This window comes from Mixophyes fleayi, chromosome 4, assembly GCF_038048845.1.
Source record: "Mixophyes fleayi isolate aMixFle1 chromosome 4, aMixFle1.hap1, whole genome shotgun sequence".
NCBI lineage: Eukaryota > Metazoa > Chordata > Amphibia > Anura > Limnodynastidae > Mixophyes > Mixophyes fleayi.
In genome coordinates, this window is record NC_134405.1 from 168,922,484 (window position 1) to 168,942,860 (window position 20,377).

At 38.2% G+C, this 20,377-nt stretch overlaps 1 protein-coding gene across 1 annotated transcript in view; it reads right to left on the reverse strand.

Moving 5' to 3' along the window:
* LOC142149569 (mucin-19-like) overlaps window positions 1-20,377 on the reverse strand; it is a 105,568-nt gene that overhangs the window by 2,920 nt on the left and 82,271 nt on the right. Inside the window, exons 27-35 of the mRNA XM_075204895.1 lie at window positions 19,987-20,091; window positions 19,197-19,382; window positions 16,347-16,586; window positions 15,210-15,366; window positions 12,058-12,183; window positions 11,227-11,371; window positions 9,575-9,606; window positions 7,386-7,421; window positions 1,088-1,123 (exon numbers count right to left, since the gene is read on the reverse strand). Coding sequence (XP_075060996.1) covers window positions 1,088-1,123; window positions 7,386-7,421; window positions 9,575-9,606; window positions 11,227-11,371; window positions 12,058-12,183; window positions 15,210-15,366; window positions 16,347-16,586; window positions 19,197-19,382; window positions 19,987-20,091 — 1,063 coding nt within the window. The remainder of the gene's footprint in view (window positions 1-1,087; window positions 1,124-7,385; window positions 7,422-9,574; window positions 9,607-11,226; window positions 11,372-12,057; window positions 12,184-15,209; window positions 15,367-16,346; window positions 16,587-19,196; window positions 19,383-19,986; window positions 20,092-20,377) is intronic.

Genomic DNA, 20,377 nt, shown 5'->3' on the forward strand with positions numbered 1-20,377 from the left:
GCTTGTTTGAGCTACTTCTCGCTCAAATATTTACATTGTATATTAATTTTATCTGTATTTCATGCCAACAATGCACTCTAATTTTGAACTCAAACACAGTACTGTTCTCTGTTGTAATTTTAAAAAGATACTATAAAAAGTAATATTTTAAACGAGCAGTTTATTTTAACTTTTTATATTTGCAAACTTTGAACACAAACTGTAAATTCAATTTTAAGGATCACCATTCAAAGACAGCTGCAGCTGTCAAACTCAAATCAGCTAGCAGAAAAAAATCTGATTGTGCCATGAACACTTTCAATGCTCTTGAAGCAGCAAAATTAAATTAAATTTCAAACCGGTTTAAAGGAATAAAACATCTGGCTACTTTACATGGAGAAAAGAAAAAAATAAGAGACAAAAAGTAGAGTAAATAGCATAGACATCTAAGTCATAAAAAAAAACAAAAAAACTTACATTTAGTTAAAGTATTTCTAAATATGAGCTCTTGCTCTTAATCTTTCTGTGTTTACAAATATGACTTCTGTACATGAATGCAAATATTGGTTGTATTCATTGCTGCTTTATGTTCCTTTTTGCAGTTATTTTGCATTGTTTTCAACCCAATTGCCAAACTTTAGTTAACTGAGGGTTTCAATGGGGTAATATATTAATATGCATGAATATTTATAATTTTTACTGAGAAAACAGCCTGTAACTGAGCAAAGCAAATTAAATTTAGTACATCCAATTCAAGCAATTTAGTTGCATATTTTGGATACATATGCTGCCTCTACATAGTACTATATTAACCTGCAATTCTTGTATTTGCAGATAATTAACCTGCAATGGCCTCCGTGCAATTATTTTTCATGAGAATCCAATGACAAACCACATGCAGACATTTCAAAGGTATAAAACATAAAGTTCACCACTTTTGGTGATAATTCAGCTTTAAATTCTTTCTTTGAATATATTGGTTGTAAATAAAAACTAAACTTTCCTCATATTAACAATTCTTCTATTTGATTCTAAAGCCAAACAGCTTATTTGTTTTTTGATTACTTGACAGTGCAAAATTGTATTTTTTAATGTAAGTTAAGTATACCTGTATATACTGTGGTTGTTGGTGGTGTAGTTTCTTCTGAAATTAAATCAATTAGTCTGTCAATATATACATGAAAAAAAGTTGCAAATATAATCAATCACTTAAAAATCAACAGCAATCCATAAAATATCAACTCTACATACTGTCTTTATGTCTAACTCCTTTCTCCAAGCCACATATCAAAGCTAGATGTCAGAATCACTAGGTGGAGTTGGTGATACCTGCCAGCAGTTGGCGCTTCTGAGTACTAGGCGCAGAGTCTAACACGCCCCTGAATTTCACCAGGAACCCCCGCAAGGAAGTATGGACTTTCCTACAAGGGACGTGCAGGTCGCGGCCCTCAATATCAGTCAGTTGGGGAGGTAACAATTGAAGCAGCGGTGACGGCCCACCAGGATGCAGGATGGAAGAGTAGTCAGCAAGCCGGGTCAGAACCAGAGAAACGGATATGGCCAAGTCAGAAGCAGGAGAATGGTCAGGAAGCCTGGTCAGTACCAAATATCAATCTAAACCAGAATCAGGAGCCAAAAGAGAAGTCAGGAACAAGCCGGGGTCAGAATCCAATGAACAGTACCACAGTAACAAACGCTGGAGCAAGGCTGAAGACCAAATACTCTGGCAAGCAAATGGCCATAGTGAGTTCCTTAAATAGAGGAGAGGGATCCCTGATAGGTGCATGAAATCGGCGGAAAAACCGCAACCAATAGCTGGCTAGTCGCAGGGCGACGGATCGTGGAATCTTGCGCATGCGTACCTATGGCAAAGGTAAACAGCATCATGTTGCTAAGTGACGGTTGCCAAGCTCGGCGTATGCATGCGAATAGAACGGCAAGCATCTCTCAGTAGCGGGACGCCGATTCAATAAGGAGACAGGTGTCCATCTAGAGGTAGAAACAGGACGGCGCCTGACAGTACTCTCCCCTTTCTTCTTTTTCAGGACTTACAAGGTCGCCTTTCTCTCCTTCTTGAATTTGGCCAATAAACGAGGGGCATGTATCTCTTGCACATCGACCCAAGATCTCTCCTCGGGGCCATAATCCTTCCATTCAACGAGATATTGGTGGTGAGCCCTGGAGATCCGGAAATCCAGAATCTGATTGATCTCATACTCTTCTCCATGATCTGTCTTCACTGGGACCAGGGGGGAAAGTTCTCTTGACAAATCTGTTTAGATCAAGCGGTTTTAGCAGAGAAATATGGAAAACATTATGAATCTTGAGTGATGGAGGAAGGAGGAGTTTGAATGTTACAGGATTCATGACTTGGGTGATTTGAAAAAGGTCCGATGTAACGGGGTGTGAGCTTCATGGTGGGAACTCAAAGTCTTAAATTCCTAGTGGATAACCACACTTTGTCCCCAACTCGAAGTCTGGGGACTGGTCTACGGCAACGATCTGCGCTAGCTTTGTAGGGTTGGGAGGATTACAATAATTTGGACTTCGCTTGAGACCATACTTGAGAAAAGTCCTGAATGAGATACTGCACGGCCGGAAGCACTGAGCCCGGTTGGGAAAGTTCGGGAAAAAGAGGGTGAAACCCATAGGTAAGGAAAAATGGAGACAAACTAGTGGATACATGCACTTGGTTATTATGAGCAAATTCTCCCTCTCAGTTTGGCCGTTGGTTAGAGGGTGGTAACCTGAGGAAAACTTTAGATTGACACCCAACTCTTTGCAGAATGATCTCCAGAACTTGATCACAAACTGTACTCTTATATCAGAGATAATATCCTGGGGACAGCCGTGAAGACGGAATATCTCCTTGATGAAGAGGTTAGCAAGGACGGAAGCCGAAGGGAGTCCCTTGAGACGTATGAAATGGGCCAATTTGAAAAATCTATCTACAACCACGCAGATAGTATTGAATCCATGGCTAGCTGGTAAATCAGTGACGAGATACTAGTCCATGGTCTCTCTGGAATGGTAAGTGGTACCAAGGGTCCTGCTGGAGACTGCCTAGGTGTCTTGTGTCTGGCCCAGATTCCACAAGTGGCAACATAGGCCTTAATGTCCGCCTGGATAGAGGGCCACCAATAAGGCCTAGAAATCAACGAAAGGGTCTTCTTGACACCCACATGCCCGGCAATCAAAAAATCATGGCCCCACTTGAGAGCCTTGACCTGAAGCCTGGAAGCGAGATAGGAGCGACCAGGAGGAGGAACCTTGGCTGAGGTTCTAGTGAGGGCCACAATGGTAGTAGGATCCAAGATGGTTCTGGGGGTGGGAGCGGGTTTGAGATCTTTATCATCAAATGACCGGTAGAGAGAGTCCGCCCTAATGTTCTTAACCCCAGGTCGAAAGGTCAAAATGAGATTAAAACGGGCAAAAAACAGGGACCAGTGAGCCTGACGTGGGTTCAGACACTGAGCTGTTTGCAGGTACGTTAAGTTCTTATGGTCCGTGTAGACAGAAACAGGATGCTCAGCCCCCTCTAGCAAATGTCTCCACACCTCTAGGGCTGTTTTGATGGCCAATAATTCTTTATCCCCGATGCCGTAGTTTATTTCGCTGGGGGAAAATCTTCTGGAACAGAAACCACAGGGATGATACTTTCCATTGGGATTTCTCTGTGCCAATGGAGCATGCATCGACTTCAACAAAGAAAGGCCGAGACAAGTCAGGTTGTAGCAAAATAGGGGCGGAGAAGAACGCCCTTTTTAATGACTGGAAGGCACTGTGGGCTTCGGCAGACCATGATTTTTCTGCTCCCTTGCGGTTTAGGGCAGTAATGGGAGAAATGAGAGTCAAAAAGTCTTTGATAAAGTGCCGATAATAATTGGCGAAGCCAATAAAACGTTGAATAGCCTTGAGACCCAACGGTTGTGGCCAATTGAGAATGGCAGCCACTTACCCAGGATCCATGGATAGACCAGTACCGGACACAATATATCCAAAGAAGTGGACCTGAGAGACTTCAAAGACACACTTCTCCAGTTTGCAATAAAGGTGCTTGAAACGTAGTTGAGAGAGAACCTCCTTGATGTGACCTCTGTGGGATTCTAGATCCTTGGAGAATATAAGGATGTCATCAAGATAGACAACGACTGAGAGATAAAGTAGGTCTCGAAAAATCTTGTTAATGAACTCCTGGAAGACTGCTGGGACATTGCACAACCCGAAAGGCATCACCAGATATTCATAGTGGACATCCCGAGTGTTGAAAGCGGTCTTCCATTCATCGCCCTCACGAATCCTAATCAAATTATAGGCGCCCCTGAGGTCTAGTTTAGTGAATATCGTGGCACCTTTGATCTGGTCGAATAACTCGGAAACAAGGAGTATGGGGTACCTGTTCTTCACGGTAATTGAGTAGCCTGTAGTCGATGCATGGTCTTAGAGAACCATCCTTCTTCTTTACATAAAAATATCATGCACCGGCAGGTGAGGAAGATTTTCAAATAAATCATCGTTCAAGGTTTTCAGATACATAATCGGTCATGGCTCGAGTTTCAGGAAGGGAAAGAGAATACAATCTACCACAAGGAATCTTCTCTACAGGAATAAGTTTAATGGAACAATCCCAAGGGTGGTGGGGTTGAAGAGTCTCAGCGGCAGTCTTACTGAAAACATCTCCGAAGGTGGCGTATTCTGTGGGCAACCAAGGACTGGATCTTAGAGCGTGACATCTAATAGGTAGGGTATAGGGCATCGATCTGCGCAGAGCGGACCCCAGGAAGTAACCTGAGCGTGTTGCCAATCAAATTGGGGTGAATGGTCCCTTAACCAGGGTAGTCCTAATATTGCAGGGTTAACAGTCTGTGGAAGGACTAGAAACGAGATCCATTCAAAATGTAGGAGACCAACTTGCAGTCGGATCGGCCGGGTGGCCTGAGAGATAGATCCATTAGCCACTCTGTTACCATCAACTGCTGTCAGAGACAGGGGTTGCAATAATGATTCCAGGGGTAGATGAAGGTTAGCTGCTAAGGATGCAGAGATAAAGTTTCCAGCTGCCCCTGAATCCATGAAGGCCTGAAGAGAGACCGGACCCTTGGAAGCATGGATGATAATAGGCATCGAACATCTTGGGAATCAGGGGAAGGTGTTCTCCGCCCTAGACTGGCCTTCCCAGCACCGACTAGGACCTGGCGTTTCCCGGTCTCTTGGGACACTGTGATAGAATGTGAGTAGGGTCAGCGCAGTAGAGGCATAGATGGTTTCTAACCCTTCATTCTCGCTCCTTCACAGTTAGACGAGAGTGCCCTATCTGCATGGGCTTCTCAGGCAGAATTGGTGGGTTCTGAAAAGTGGGAGCCAAGACTGTTCCCGTTCCTGATTACACTCCAAATACCAGATATCGACCTTGATGCATAAGGAGATCAGATCATCTAGGGTAGCCGGCAAATCCCTGGAGACCAACTCGTCCTTGATCCGATCTGTGAGCCCCTGCCAGAAGGTTGCTTCAAGGGCCTCGTTATTCCAGTTTAGTTCTAAGGCGAGAGTTCTGAACTGAACAGCGTACTGGCCCATGGGAAGGCTTCCCTGATGTAGCTTCAGAATGCTGGAGGCTGCCGAAGCAACCCGACCGAGCTCATCAAACACTTTTCTGAAGGTCTGTATGAAGGAAGATGAATTCTGTAACAGAGAGCTTGATCCGTAAGTAAGAAAATAATATATGCCACTTGGTTCGTTCTGAAGAAAAATTTCCTGGTGATACCTCGAACTGGTAGCACATTGGTTGAGAAACCCTCTGCATTTTCTAGGATCACCACCAAATTTATTAGGAGGTGGGATGCGAATCCCTCCAGTAGGGTTAGGTGCAGCTGAAGCAGAAGAGCCGACAACGTCGAATCTGCTCTAAATTTTGAAAAATTGCAATAAATTCTTCACATAAGCTGCCTTTACATAGTATTTTTGTTAACCTGCAGTTCCTGTGTTTGCAGTTAACTGACCTGCTTTGGCATTTGTGAAATTATTTTTACCAAAGCTACATGATACTTTGGAGGGAGTTTTGGACAGGAGGACCAATAACAAACTGCAATAACGGACATTGCATCTTCTGATTACTCTTCACAATGCCACCTGAAGCCATTTGAAAGTGGTGAAAAATAATGTTCACCACTTTATGTGTCAATGCAGTTTAACGATATTTTTTTGAATATATTGGCTGAAAAACCTATCCTCATTAACATGTCTTCTGCTGAATGCCAAAACCAAGTAAATTAATGATTTAAAAATGACATAATAATGCAAAATGGTCTTTTTTAATGTCACCCTGTCTGTTGCTGCTGGGAACCAGCTGGGCTTACTTTGCTGCCGTTCCCTATTTTTATCCCAAATGCGCCCTCAAACCGCAGTACGAGGGGCTTACAAATGCTGCCACCACTGGACTCCTTACCGGCATCCAGAACCGGGTTCCTTCTGGGCAACTGTCGCTGCTAGTGTACCCCGTTGCTGGTTTACCTGGGATGATACCCCTGACCTCTTACTATAGATCATGGTTGCTTTGGATGGATCCCCCTGACCTATCACACTGGCCAGAGCTGCTGGGTAGCAGGCAGAGTGGTGGTATCGGAGAGCTGGGTCCGAACCTCAGAACAGCTGGAAATGGATTAGAGTTGGGTCTAATCTGTAGGTCACAGGAATTTCAGCATGGAGAAGTTTTCAAGCAGGTCTTTGAAGCAAAAGATGTTTATTTGCTCAAGTAGTCCTAAGACGGACAGTTCACACGCCAGTCTGTGATACTAGCGATCTTTCCAGAAGTATAGATGGTACAAAAATGATAAATTCAGTACAAACTAGTGCTGTTTTTATACAGTTTTAGGCACAGCCTCACAGGAAAAGCCAGCCCCCTGAAGTCAGAGTTATTTTTAGTAACAGGATGCAATGTGTTTACCCAAACATGAATTTAACTGCAATTTATACTTAACAATATTTACACTTTTCTGTGATATTCAGAATCCAATTGAACAGAGATTTCCTTTCGCTTTAACCAGGATTCAGGCAACAGCTCCCTGCCGTGCATTCAAGTGTTGGTCACACACATTGAATAGACTCATTTAACATTTCCTGCTATCCCCAAAACAGTCTCCCTCCTCACATATGCCTAATTGGAGATTTCTTCTAGCAAAGTTACAACCTCAAACAAGACATCTCCCATACCAAAGTACACAAAAGACTTCCTCAACAAATGCTTATTGCATCAGAAATTAATGCAATTCCTCTACAAATTGCCACACGATACAGTAAAATCAGTACATTGCAATGATAAATAAGCGCCCTGCGCTATTTCCTTTGAATAAATTTATACCATAAGTTATTTATAAGTGATCCAGTCACACTATGTAAATTAATTGTACCTATATATCCTGAGGTTGTTGGTGGCGGTGTTTCTTCTGAAATTAAATTAATTACTTTGTTAATATGTACAGTAAAATACATTGCTAACATTTTAACTACTTCAAAACCAAGAGGTTTTCAAGATGCATAAAATACCAGCCCAACCTGCTTAATTTATTTCTACCCCTCTCACCCCCAGCCACATACGAAGACTTGACAGAGATATATGGTAAAAGAGATCTACTGGGAATGCCAAGAAAACAGGTAACCAGTAAAGAAGAAGAATTGCAAAAATGCAATTAGTGACCATCTGTCTTTTCATAAATGTGATCACATCAAAGACATGGTCGAATATGTTTCAAAATGACACTCAAACTGTCTTGTCGAATCTACTGTAAATTATTTAAATTTACATAAAGCTAAATTTAAACAATGTGACTGCTCCAACCATGTTCAAGCTGTTAAAATATGTTTGAATTTAAATAGCTTCATTGTATAGTATTTTCAAGTTCTTCATGCAAACAGCAAACTTGAACTTCAAATTCAAACACAGTTATATTATTATTATTAATATTATTATTATTATCGTAGATTTCTAAGGTGCCAAAGTGCTCTGCAGCACTGTACAGTAGGGAAAACAGTACATACATAAAACAGGGACATACAAGGTAGACAAAATAAACGCATACATAAAAACAAAAGTTATGAAGGATGCTGCTCATTAGAGAGCTCATATTGTAAGTGGAAAGGGGCACAGCTGAAACGAGAGGCTCATATGTGGTTCAGAGTGGAGATTGAGGCAGTTGTGAGGGTGCATTAGTGTGAATAGTGTTATCAGGGATAAAGTCACCTCTAAAAAGGAGATAGGTTTCCAAAGAGCGTCTAAAGATTTGCAAACCATGGTAAAGTCTGATTCAGCATAATAGGGAATTCCATAAGGGGGGAGAAGCACAGGAGAAGTCTTGTAGGTGGGAGTGAGAGGTAGTTACCAGAGATGAAAAAAGGCGCTGGTCAGAGGTAGATCTAAGAAGGCAAAGGGAGAGTATTTTGATATGAGATTTCAGATATATGCAGGAGTGGTGTTGTTGAAGGCTTTGTAGGTAAGGGTGAGTAATTTGAATTTTAATCTGGAGGACACGGAGCCAGTGTAGGGATTTGCAAAGTGGTGCAGCAGATGTGGAGCAGTGAGAAGAGAAGATCAGTCTTGCAGCAGCATTTAGAATGGATTGATGTGTGGATATCTGGGTTTCAGGAATGCCAGATAGCAAGAGGTTACAATAGTCAAGACGGGAGATGATGAGAGAACAGATAAGAGTTTTGGCAGCATGTTGAGTAAAAAAAAAAAAAAAGAGTAATATTTGCTGTTCTAATTTAGAAAAATAAATGAAAAGACTAGACTAGACTAGACTGATTTTATACTTGAACAGGTAACATTTTATTGTTTTTTATAACATATTTTACTGGCAAGATGCGAGTTTTGAAATCAAACTGAAAAATCTGTTTTTGAGGTTTACCATTCAAGGGCAGCCACAGCCATCAAACTCCAGTCAACTAGGCCTGAATATAATGATTTTACCGCAGGCAAGTTCAAAGCCCTTGAACCATCATCATCATCATCATTTATTTATATAGCGCCACTAATTCCGCAGCGTTGTACAGAGAACTCATTCACATCAGTCCCTGCCCCATTGGAGCTTACAGTCTAAATTTCCTAACATACATACACAGAGAGAGAGAGAGAGAGAGACTAGGGTCAAATTTTATAGCAGCCAATTAACCTACCAGTATGTTTTTGGGGTGTGAGAGGAAACCGGGGCACCCGGAGGAAACCCACGCAAACACGGGGAAAACATACAAATTCCACACAGATAAGGCCATGGTCGGGAATTGAACTTGTGACCCCAGTGCTGTAAGGCAGAAGTTCTAACCACTGAGCCATCGTGCTACCAGCCAAAATCAATTGAATTTTAAACCAATTTAAAGAAATCATGCATCTGGCTACTTTACATGGCGAATAGCAAAATCTAAAGAGAAACAGATAGGCACAACATATAGAATAAACAACTCACAAAGAGTAAAAAAATATATACATATATATTTATAGTCCATATATTGGCATGTAACTGAAAAATACTTGTTGATCAAAATGGCTAGATTTTGTTTATCTTTTTCTTCAGAATAGGTTATGCTTGACCAAAGTAATGCTCACCTTTGCAGGTGACATTTCCATTTAGACAGTAACTAAAATGAAGGAGAGATATATTAATAAGTGTGAAACTTTTCAAGTGCTCTTGGAAAGCAAAAGGTATGTATCAGTGTATATGATAATGGTCAAATATGCTACGGTAGCCACAATTTATTTTAAAAATAGCTAAACCTATCATGATTTACAGATACATTTTCTTTGCATTTTAGACACATCAGGTCTGAAGAGAAGTTATGTGCTTTACATTTTTACTTGACTTTTGGACTTTTTATAATGTTTCCCCCATCACAACCTTTTGTGTTTTCCCCACCACAACATTAAATAGGACATTTCATTGCAAACAGTGACATTACTTTTTATTAACTTACAGGTTTTCAAACCCTATTTAAAGAAAAATGCTATCACTGCCTGCATAACTATTCTTGAATGTAATTATTTAAAATTTGGTTGTGCACTTTAATTGCATAATAAAAATACAAAGCATTATTAAAAGTGTTTACAAGCTATTCAGAAATGCAATATTTAACACTTTAACTTATGGATTACAATTTACCCCCTTGGGTTCTCTCTAAAGTAACTCTAATCTACAGTCATTTCTGCTAAAGCATTTAACCTGAACAAGCTGGATTAATTATTGTTGCATCTTTACTGATTTTGTGTGATAAGTGTTGTATAATTGCATTAAAAGTCTATTGTGATTGATTTGTCTGGACAATCTGCTGCAACAGCATTTAGTGTAATTGTGTAGTTAACCCATTAGCATCTTGTTGTTTCTCAAAGTAAATATCCACTAATGGGGGGGACCTTTGCCTCTCTACCATACCATCGGGCCTGTGGAACCCTATCTTACACTACTTCTGCGGCGCCAACCATCCATCCCTTTACATAAGCTTTAGTCCTGATTCCAGGTCTTACCCTGCTTTGGAACCTGATTACTCTCTAGATGACTGCACACCCTGACCTCTGCTGTGGGCTATGACTACTCTTTGGATTGCCATCTGGCCTGACCTCTGCTCTGGATTGTGACTATTCTCTGTATCACTTCCAGCATGGACCACTGGATTGGTTTTTGACTATTACTTGGAGACTGCCAGACCGCCAGGCAGACTTTACACCAAACGTGTGTGAGTATCTGCATTATAATTTACAGTACTGTATTGTGCCAATGTTTCCTAGAAACATTGGACTAGGGTTTCCAAAATAAGCCCCTACTACTTAGTGCCTAAGACCTAGGGGCAACAAAGTACTTGTGAGGATCTTCTGCTTTATGTGAAAAAGGTTGTTAAAGGGAAAGACCATGACTTGCTTGGATCTATTGGTTTAGTGCTGAAATTTTAACATCTGGCATCACAAAACATAGGTGACAAAACAGCTATTATTTTTTGTTGTGTTAATATAAACATAATTTGGCAGGAACTTGTTTTGCCTCCATTTAGCTGTACAATTCAGCTTTTTGTGTGTTCGAAACATCAAGTTTTTTAAATATATTTTTATTTCAATAATTGGGGCCTTCCATAGCCTTATTGCCTTAACCTTCAGCCACCCCTGTATCTATAAGTTATTTATGCAAGTGTTTCATATAAGTCATTGTTTATCATGATGAGTCATACAAAATATGTTAGCACTTTGTGAGTAAATGTCATTAAATGTAATACCATCTTCTGCCACACTGATCTTTAATCATTGAATTTGCTGCAATCATTTTGCCATTGTAAGAACAGCTGCAGTCAGAAAGTTGAACGCATTTCATGGTGTTTTCATCCAGATAAGGAGCCTTACTGGGACATCTTGGATAACAGCCTACAGTATAAAAAGTAAACAGAATAATATTGTGGCATTGTTTATTAAATGTGTTATGTCTAATTACATACTATATATAGACTTGGAAAATATCAGAACAGTTTTACAAAAATACCTGTAAGCAATACTCCTAGATAACAATGGAAGTTAAACTTTATTTATTATTTATATCTAATTACCTGTATAGAAATAATTGCAAAATGGATGTTTATTGTCACATAAAAAAAAGTCACTCAAATACCTTAGAAAATGAAAAAGGTAATTATCAGAGTACTCAACCTACTGAAATAGGTTTCATCATTAAACAAAAAAATACTTCTAATCATTGAGAGGTTAACATTTATTTGATTGTTTTTAGACATTAAGCTGCTTATACATGGGCCAATCTGGCTGCTTGAATAGAAAGCCAAACAAACAATTCAGTGCTCAATTTGTCTACATACGCTGCCAAATTGGACAGACCACTTGTTTGGCACTCAGGCCAAATGTTTGGAGCATATGAGGCATGTTAATATTGTTGGCCATAGACTGCACACACTGTCAGATAGAGGTTATCTTCTAAGTATATTTTACACTTGTTCTTATTAACATCTGATCAATCCCAATATTTGTGAATGTCTATATAGCTGTGAGCATGGGTACCTTTATAGTGACTTTTTATTCTAACATCAATTGCTTTGTCGTACCTTCTAATAATGGTGCAAACTTATCAGCAATATTTTGATTGTTACATGTTTTCACATAAGTTGATCCACAGGGCTCATAGTGCCAGATGTTTTCTCCTTTCACATTGTAATGATCGCAACACACAGCTGTAAGAAAATTTAATTAAATAAAAGTTGTTAAAAACTGAACAGTGTAAGAAATGCACCAGAATTCTCATAGAAAAAAATAATTACGAATTTATGCTTCAGCATTTACTTTTAGCTTTCTGCTTATCCCTAGCTAAATGAGTACCAGAAGTATGAGTGGTGATTTCAGTTAACCTGAATGCTACTATTAATTCAAAGTTTGCTCACTGTGGGTATACAAAAATAAGGAAAGGTGTAAAAATAATAATAATAATAATAATAATAATAATAATAATAATAATAGGGAAAAGTAATAATAACAAAAAAATATAAAAATAATAGCTAAGGAATATTTTAAGAGTTTTAGACACAATTGTATTATTGAAACTCAGGACACTATACCTTTTATTTACCAATATACCATTTCAATCTGAGGTAATTAATAAGCCATGTTATCAGAGGCATATGGAATGTGTGTATGAAGTGACAGGTACATGTTTGCACTTCACAACTACTGTTTTCTTTGCAATAATCACTTGAACTGTAAGCTTTCTAGTTTATCATTCACTTTGGTGTGTCACTTGCAAACTGATATCTGACATAGGGACATTTGTCTATATGATAACCAAAGCAGGTATATTTGGACATGAACATCATGAAAAAGTGATAGAAAACAGAAGACAAAACATAAATACAACACATATTTTTTTATTAATGTTCTGACTTCAATCTTTAGTACCACCCACCACGTGTGCACAACATAGCTGTAAAAACAATACAATACCATCCTTACCTAAGTGCTTATACTTTAGTTGAAAGCCATTATTGCAGATAGCACAGAAGCTGAGTTTACATTATGAGTTACATTTGAACTAGACTATCTGTAACCAACTTACAAACCCCATTAACCAGCATGTATTAAGGAGCAAGTGGAATGTATCTTCCACATATCTCTACCAAATAGCGTACTGTGCATCTGTTCTAAAACAATGCAGTAGGTCTTTCATTCCTCAGAAACAAGCACAATTAAGTTAATTCATTCACATGCTGACTCTGCAAGGAGCATGTCATTTTCTTTCTCTTAAGATTTTTTTATCTATTATTCTAATTTTACTATTTCTGCATCAAAGAAATACGATCCCTATGGATTTAGGATGTTAATAAAGAGGTAATATAGGGATTTGGGGGAACATTTATTTTAATTGAAATAATAAAAGGGGTAAATTTACTAAAACTTCTAAAAAGGAAAAGTGGAGGTGTTGCCCACAGTAATCAATCAGATTCTATCTATTATATTATATATTGTACTAGATAAATTATATCTAGAATCTGATTGGTTGCTAAGGGAAACACCCTAACTTTTCCCTTTTAGATGTTTTTGTAAATCTACCCCCTGGTTTCATATTGCTTGTTTTTTTAATTTTTTATATACTTTTTAGCAGGCCCTTACTGACAGTGCATGTGCTGACGCTTGTAGTTCTGCAAGCTCTGGCAATCATGGGTATAATTACAAAACAGGATCACCCGAACAAACTGTACCTTGTTTTTCACACTAATAGAGGTTGAGTTACTATACTTCTTGTCCCCTCATGATAGACTTTATTATAGTAGAACTATATGTTGCAATTAATGCCCCATTAAAAAGGGACAAATGTATCACACACTTAACTGTATGAAGGAAACTAGACATCTTTACTCCACCTCTTATCAGACTTTCTGATAACTTCTATGGGGTCAACAGTGTGACTAGGGTAAAAAAAAAGTATGAGGGAGGATGGCTGAGAAAGAGTGGGACATCTGGAGAACACTGCAGGGTCAGTCATTGAGGAGAGTCCTTGGTGCAGTGTGAGCTGGTATGCCAGGCCGGGAGACACAGGACTACTGCCAGTGTTATCTCACAATAGGACCACATAGATTTGAAACTCAATATCAGCATGGACCCCAACAGCAGAGAGTCTCAGGCTGGAGACTAGAGGCCTGATTCATTAAGGAAAGGAAAGCAAAAAAAATAGTAAATTTGAACCTTGGCAAAACCATTTTGCAATGCAAGGGGTACAAATGAGTTTATTATTTTACACATAAGAAAGATACTTGCTGTTTTTCATGTAGAATGCAAGTACTTGACAGTTTTATTTTTACACTGACATTAAAAGTTGATCTAGGACATGCTCTACCCCAATTATAAATATGTCCTCACATTTTAAATTTACCTCCCCCTCCAGTGCAACACTGTTTTGCCAAGGTTCAAAGTTACTCATTTTTATTGCTTTCCTTTCCATAATGAATTGGGACTAGGTCCGCACACAGGGTAACTACCAACCATGGCTTAGTTAGCCGGTAATCATATGGCTGAAATTTGCTATTATTATTATGGTTCTTTTATTTTGATGCTGTTCCATGTGTATTTATGCAAATAAACTTTTACATTTCTTCCTACTCCTTTGCCTGGGCAATTTATCCCACGTGGGAACAGACTAGACACGTGTATCTAGAGGAATGATGGCACTTGCAATTCTACGGTCATGTTTCTTCTAAGCAGTCAATGGCTGTCGGTGCTTGTTGGGACTTGTAGATCCACAAAAGTACTTATTCATTTTTTAAGATTATGCCTTCACCCTAGCACTCCATGACAAAGGATTGATAGGAAGAGCCCGATGCTATTTGTATTCTGTAGGCCCCATATTCCTATGGAATTTAGCTTCAAGCTGACTGGGCTGGGGCTGCTTTCATATTATAACATGGGACCTCATGCTGTAGGTCACATTTTTATAGTGTGACCAGCCAAGCCTTCCATAGCCTGATACTAGTTGCTGCTTTTATCCCTTGCTTGTTGAACACCCCTAATCCACCTCTCCAGATGAAGAGCTCCACAAGTGCAAGCTACATTTATGTTTAATTTCTGATTTAATTACTGTGATTGTGCATTAATGCAAACTGGATTTATCCTAAAGTATAACAAGGTAGCACAATATAACTTTGTAAGAATATTAAGTAGGTTAAATGAAATAAAGATTTCTACAATATAACAAAATTAATTTGGTACTTACGGCAAAGATCTTGGGTACGCCAATCAGCACATACTCCAACCGCAATGCAAGCCTGAGCATACTTTGAAACAGAGGTGCAAAACCCCAGATATATCCCTTCCATATCACACACACATGCTTCTCTGATACAGGCGTCATAATAAGGTGTTGGATCAACCTAAGTGAAAGGGACTTGTAATTATATGATTGTTTTCTACCTCTTTTTGAAGTTTAGCTTGCTTTACGGTCATCAACAAGGGCAAGTTTCACTTACATTCCAAGTTATTATATTTCATATTATTGTCTATTTATATAGAACAAATCATATTACACAGTGCTGTATGAAGGTTATGTTGTTATGCAAATCAGTCCCTTTCCCACTATAGCTTACAATCTAAATTACCTATCACACACACAGACTAGGGCCCATTTTGTCAAAAGACAATTATCCTACCAGTATGTTTTTGGACTGTGAGAGGAGACCAGAGCACCCGGAGGAAACCTATGCAAATACGGGGAGGACATACACACTCCTCAGAGACAGGGCCCTGGTCTGATCAGAGCTGAACTCATGACCCCAACTCTGTGAGGCAGTGCTAACCGCTGTGCCACTGTGCTGTCCCAGTGGTAGTGTAAATTCATACCATTTCTCTGCAAATAGCCAGTATAAAAATAAACAAAATAAAGCTGTCATCAATGCAACCTAATAAATGTCAATTGGTCAGAAGCAATATTATGAGAATGTAACCTGTCAATTAACTATGAAATAGTGAAACAATGCAGTGTGAGATATATAGTAACTACTTCCTATCCACAGCCCCATTCTACTATCCATATAAGGAATTATGAGGGCTCGTTGAACCAAGTTTTATTTATCCATCTGATGCCATGGTGGGTGCTTGAGATTTATGGCCTTAGTAGCGGCACATGGGATTTGGGTGTTCTTCATATTTTTCTGATAATATGTGGACTTATCACATTAGAGTATGCCTATTCTAAAAATATGCTGCACAATTGTTACCTAGTATTTACTATCATTTGCTGTACATTGCAAAAAAAAAAATTGTGAAAAAAGAAATAGCAAAAATTCTATTCTGCACAGTATATCTTATATGGTAAGTCTTTCTAAAAAAAACAAGAAGAACAAAAACAACTTACTTTTAAGTGGCAGTCTTTGAATATAGCTTCCCTTATTATTTGACATTTTCTTTGTGCCCAGGATTTACAATAAGGATTGGCGTCACATGGGAAAACTTGAGCCTCTGCATCTGGACAAAATGGATCATCCTTCCAACTATTTCCCAGTTCTAGTTCTCTAGTCCCCCTCATACCATTTCTTTCCGTGAAATCATCCTTCATGTCACCATTGTTATTTCCACACATACCACAAACTTTGTCCTGTAGTATAAAAAATTAAAACAGTATTTATATTCTGCCAAGCCCACTCTTAACTATGGCAACTTTATCATGCAATTATGTAAAAAGAAAGAAATGTAGGATAGTAAAATCTACAGCATCGGTTTCTTAGAATTCTCTAAATTACCACATGAATACATTGTAGGTGAATACAAAAGATACTAAGGAATTATTCAGACTATGTAAATCTATGAAATCTTTTAGCTCATGTTCGGGTTTCAGGTATATTTTTGACAACTTTCCTGTGATGTTTTGATGATCTGACAACGAAAAAAAACTGTGTACTGTTATTAAGAGGCTGTGTGATCTGTGCCAAACATTACAATAAGAGAAACCATAATACAGACACACAGGATGAAGTCATAAGTTATAGAGTAGTGGGACTGCTTAAGAGGAATCTTGGAGACATGAGTATGCAAAGGTCATGATAAGGCTCGAAACAGATTCCATAATAAAAATTTTGGTAAACATTTGCACATATGGTTGTATTTCCATGTGATCTCGCCGATAGACTCACATTTCATGAATGAATATATATATATATATATATATATATATATATATATATATATATATATATAATATTGTGAAGGAAATGCTGGAAAAGTGATCGAAGGAAGATGTATATGCCCCGGGTTTTTGTCTTATGCATTTTAAGCCCAAGAGAAAGAGTTTGTGTGTTTGGAAAGACAGCTTTCCAAACAGCTTTGTGGCTCATGCAAGAGCAAGAGCTGGAGAATGGACTTCCTCGAGTAGAAATGGAGAGAGAGGGCAGGCTCCATTTATTAAACTCAGTCTGAGTCTCTGATCTTCGAGTCTGTAGGGCTGACTGATTAATATTTGCACCTGCACCTGTAAGATCAGTGGTAGGATTCAAATAAATTAACAACCGATTCTGCTATATATATATATATATATATATATATATATATATATATGTATATATATATATACAGATATATGTATATAGCTACATGTATAAACTCCATTGAACTGAATAGACCATTGAAGTAAATGGGCCATTGACATAACCAGGGTACAGGAGGATTGTTTATTTATGTTTTTCAAATAAATAGAGATTCAAATAATCTGTATTTATGTGTGATCAAAACACTTAGATCCTATTGCTCTCCTTACTGCCAGTCAATCACATTGCAAGTATGGGAAACTATTTGTGACTGGCTAAGCGGCTATGGTCCTGGTCAATTCAGATCACACTCATTGTGCAGCAGGATGCCTAGTGGATTAGTTTGTGTATTCTATTGTGTTTCTTAAGCTTTATCCCAATGCATTATAAGAGGATTTTCCCCTACATTTGAAGGAGATCCTATTGGATTACAAATAAAGATATTTTTATTAATAAATTGGTGAATGAGCTTTAATCAAAGGTAATTAAAATTTAAATAAAAATGTATTTAACAATTATATGGTTGCTTTAGTTACTTACTTTTACTATTTTAGTATAGTGGAACAGCATCATAGGGACCCTTACTGTCATTGTTATTCATTAAGCCAGAGCCCAAGGGAGCAGAAAAGAGTCCTAGTGCTTTTCAACACGGGGTTGGTAGTGCCGGGGGGTAGGCAAGTTGCTTTTTGCACTACTCTATTTAGGCTACAACTCAGTTCTAACCAGCCTGGGACAGGTTTCTATTATGATAGGGGGAACACACACTGTGGGATTCCCTGTTATTAAACCAGATCCAGCTCTGTTTAAGGCTGATTTGCCATCAAGCATGCGCATTGTCCACCTGTTTTAATGATAATCATTCAAGACTGCCTAGTTGACAATTGGGTTTCTACACACAATGAATACCCTCATTAAAATGAATGGGAAAAGCTCCATTGGATGCATTCACAAGCTCATGCAAACATGTCTAGCACATATGAACTGGAAATGAATCCACATGTCTGTACATATAATAAGCTCACAAGTACATAAATATTGCACATAGTAAGTGTATAGCATATATCAATCCTGCCCTAGTCTAGTCTACAAACTACACAGTACAATATACAGTATATGTAAGGTTTGAATGGGATGCAGCTTAATTTTGTAACCTTTATTTTTTGAGTATCCTTTGGACAATATTGCTTGATTTGGTAAGAAACCTGGTTCCATAAACCCAGCCTCCACCCGTAAACATTGCAATGTCTATGTGCTCAATTTCACATGTTGATGAACTGTAAAGAGCTAGATTAAATAGCGTATCCCTATGAAAAACAAGCCTTTGTCATGTAAATCTTAGAAGTATAGAAGTTGCACTTAGTCCCTGGGGTTAGCTGTAGGCCTAGCTCCTGCTGGCCTCCTTTTCTTCAGATCTTATCTTAACCCCTGTTGGATAAAGTTATTGTATAATTGTATTGTATATGTGTTCCATAAATGGTGATTATACTATCTGAAGTCATGTCAACTCCTGGCTGAGGTTTATTCAACTGAATTATATGTAAATAAAATTATTTATATTATCAAATAATGACTCGGCTGTGGTTTAAAATAAGAAATAAACTTGTAGAGAAATAATATGTTCTGCTTAAAAAGGTTTTGAAAAAGTACACAAAAATGTTTAAGAACCAAGTGTTTTGACCACTTACTTTCCATACAGGGTCAAGCACCACTGACACTGCTGTTTGTCTGTCCCAGACTACAGTAATTCCATTTTTTAAAGCGACAATATTGTACATGCCGACTGTCATTTCAGAATGGGTGTTGGAAGAACAGTCTGAATCTCCAGAAAACTCAGTTCTCGTTTTTCCATCTTCAAGAGTAATTATAGTCCCCTAGAAATAAAAGTAATTTTTTTTTTAATTAAATGTTTGAGTTACAATATAATACAGAGGGGAACAATGCCATGACAAAGCTTTTAACATATTTAGTACAACAAATAATAATAATTAGATTCAGCAAACAGATAAATGCAATGAGAAATCTAACAGGAAGAGGATGGAGAGGAGAACACAACCAGACAGCAAGTTAACTATGATTTAGAATAATCTACGTTTTCACATGACCTTGACGCTAAGGGATCTGAAATTCACAAGATGCAGGTAATTGATGGCCATATCCATAGAAATCATAGGTGCCATTGCTGATGAGAAAGAAGGCAATGGTTGACAGTAGTTCTCTGGAGCTCCACTTAGAGATTACAACTAAAAGAAACACTGTGATGGCGGATGTCAAGTAAATACTGATACCCAATAGGGTCTTGTAATTTCTGGATATTAGGTATGTATCTGATATTCATATATTTTTATTGTGATCTTTGGGCTTTGAAGGAAATATCTAATTCAGCAAATCGCTTCTTGAAATTCGTTTTACAGTTAGAAACAGGATTTGGCGCACAATACATTTTCTACGATTGAAAGTTCTATACAAAAAACTTACTTGAATGAATATGGTAACTTTTCGGGAACAGGTTAGGCCATCTTCACAGCAAGGAATACTTTGTACTGAAATACGGAATGTCCCTGAATTCTTCTTGCAATAATCCTGGCATAAGAAACATATTTATCATATAAGGCACTGACATTTACAAAATAATGTTAATTAAATACTTATCTTAATTGGGCAGAATAATTAAAGTGTTCTATCTATAAAAAATAATTTTGTGACACTTATTGTCCTACTTAACAAAGATCTGTTAAGAGATCTGGAAACCGAGTATGTCCAAGTTAAGTTATGGCACTGTGACCTCATTTTATTTTTCTTTATTTGTGTTGTGTGCAGAAAAGTGAATATGAAAATAGTGTCTCTTTTTCTAAAAAAAAATTCTCAT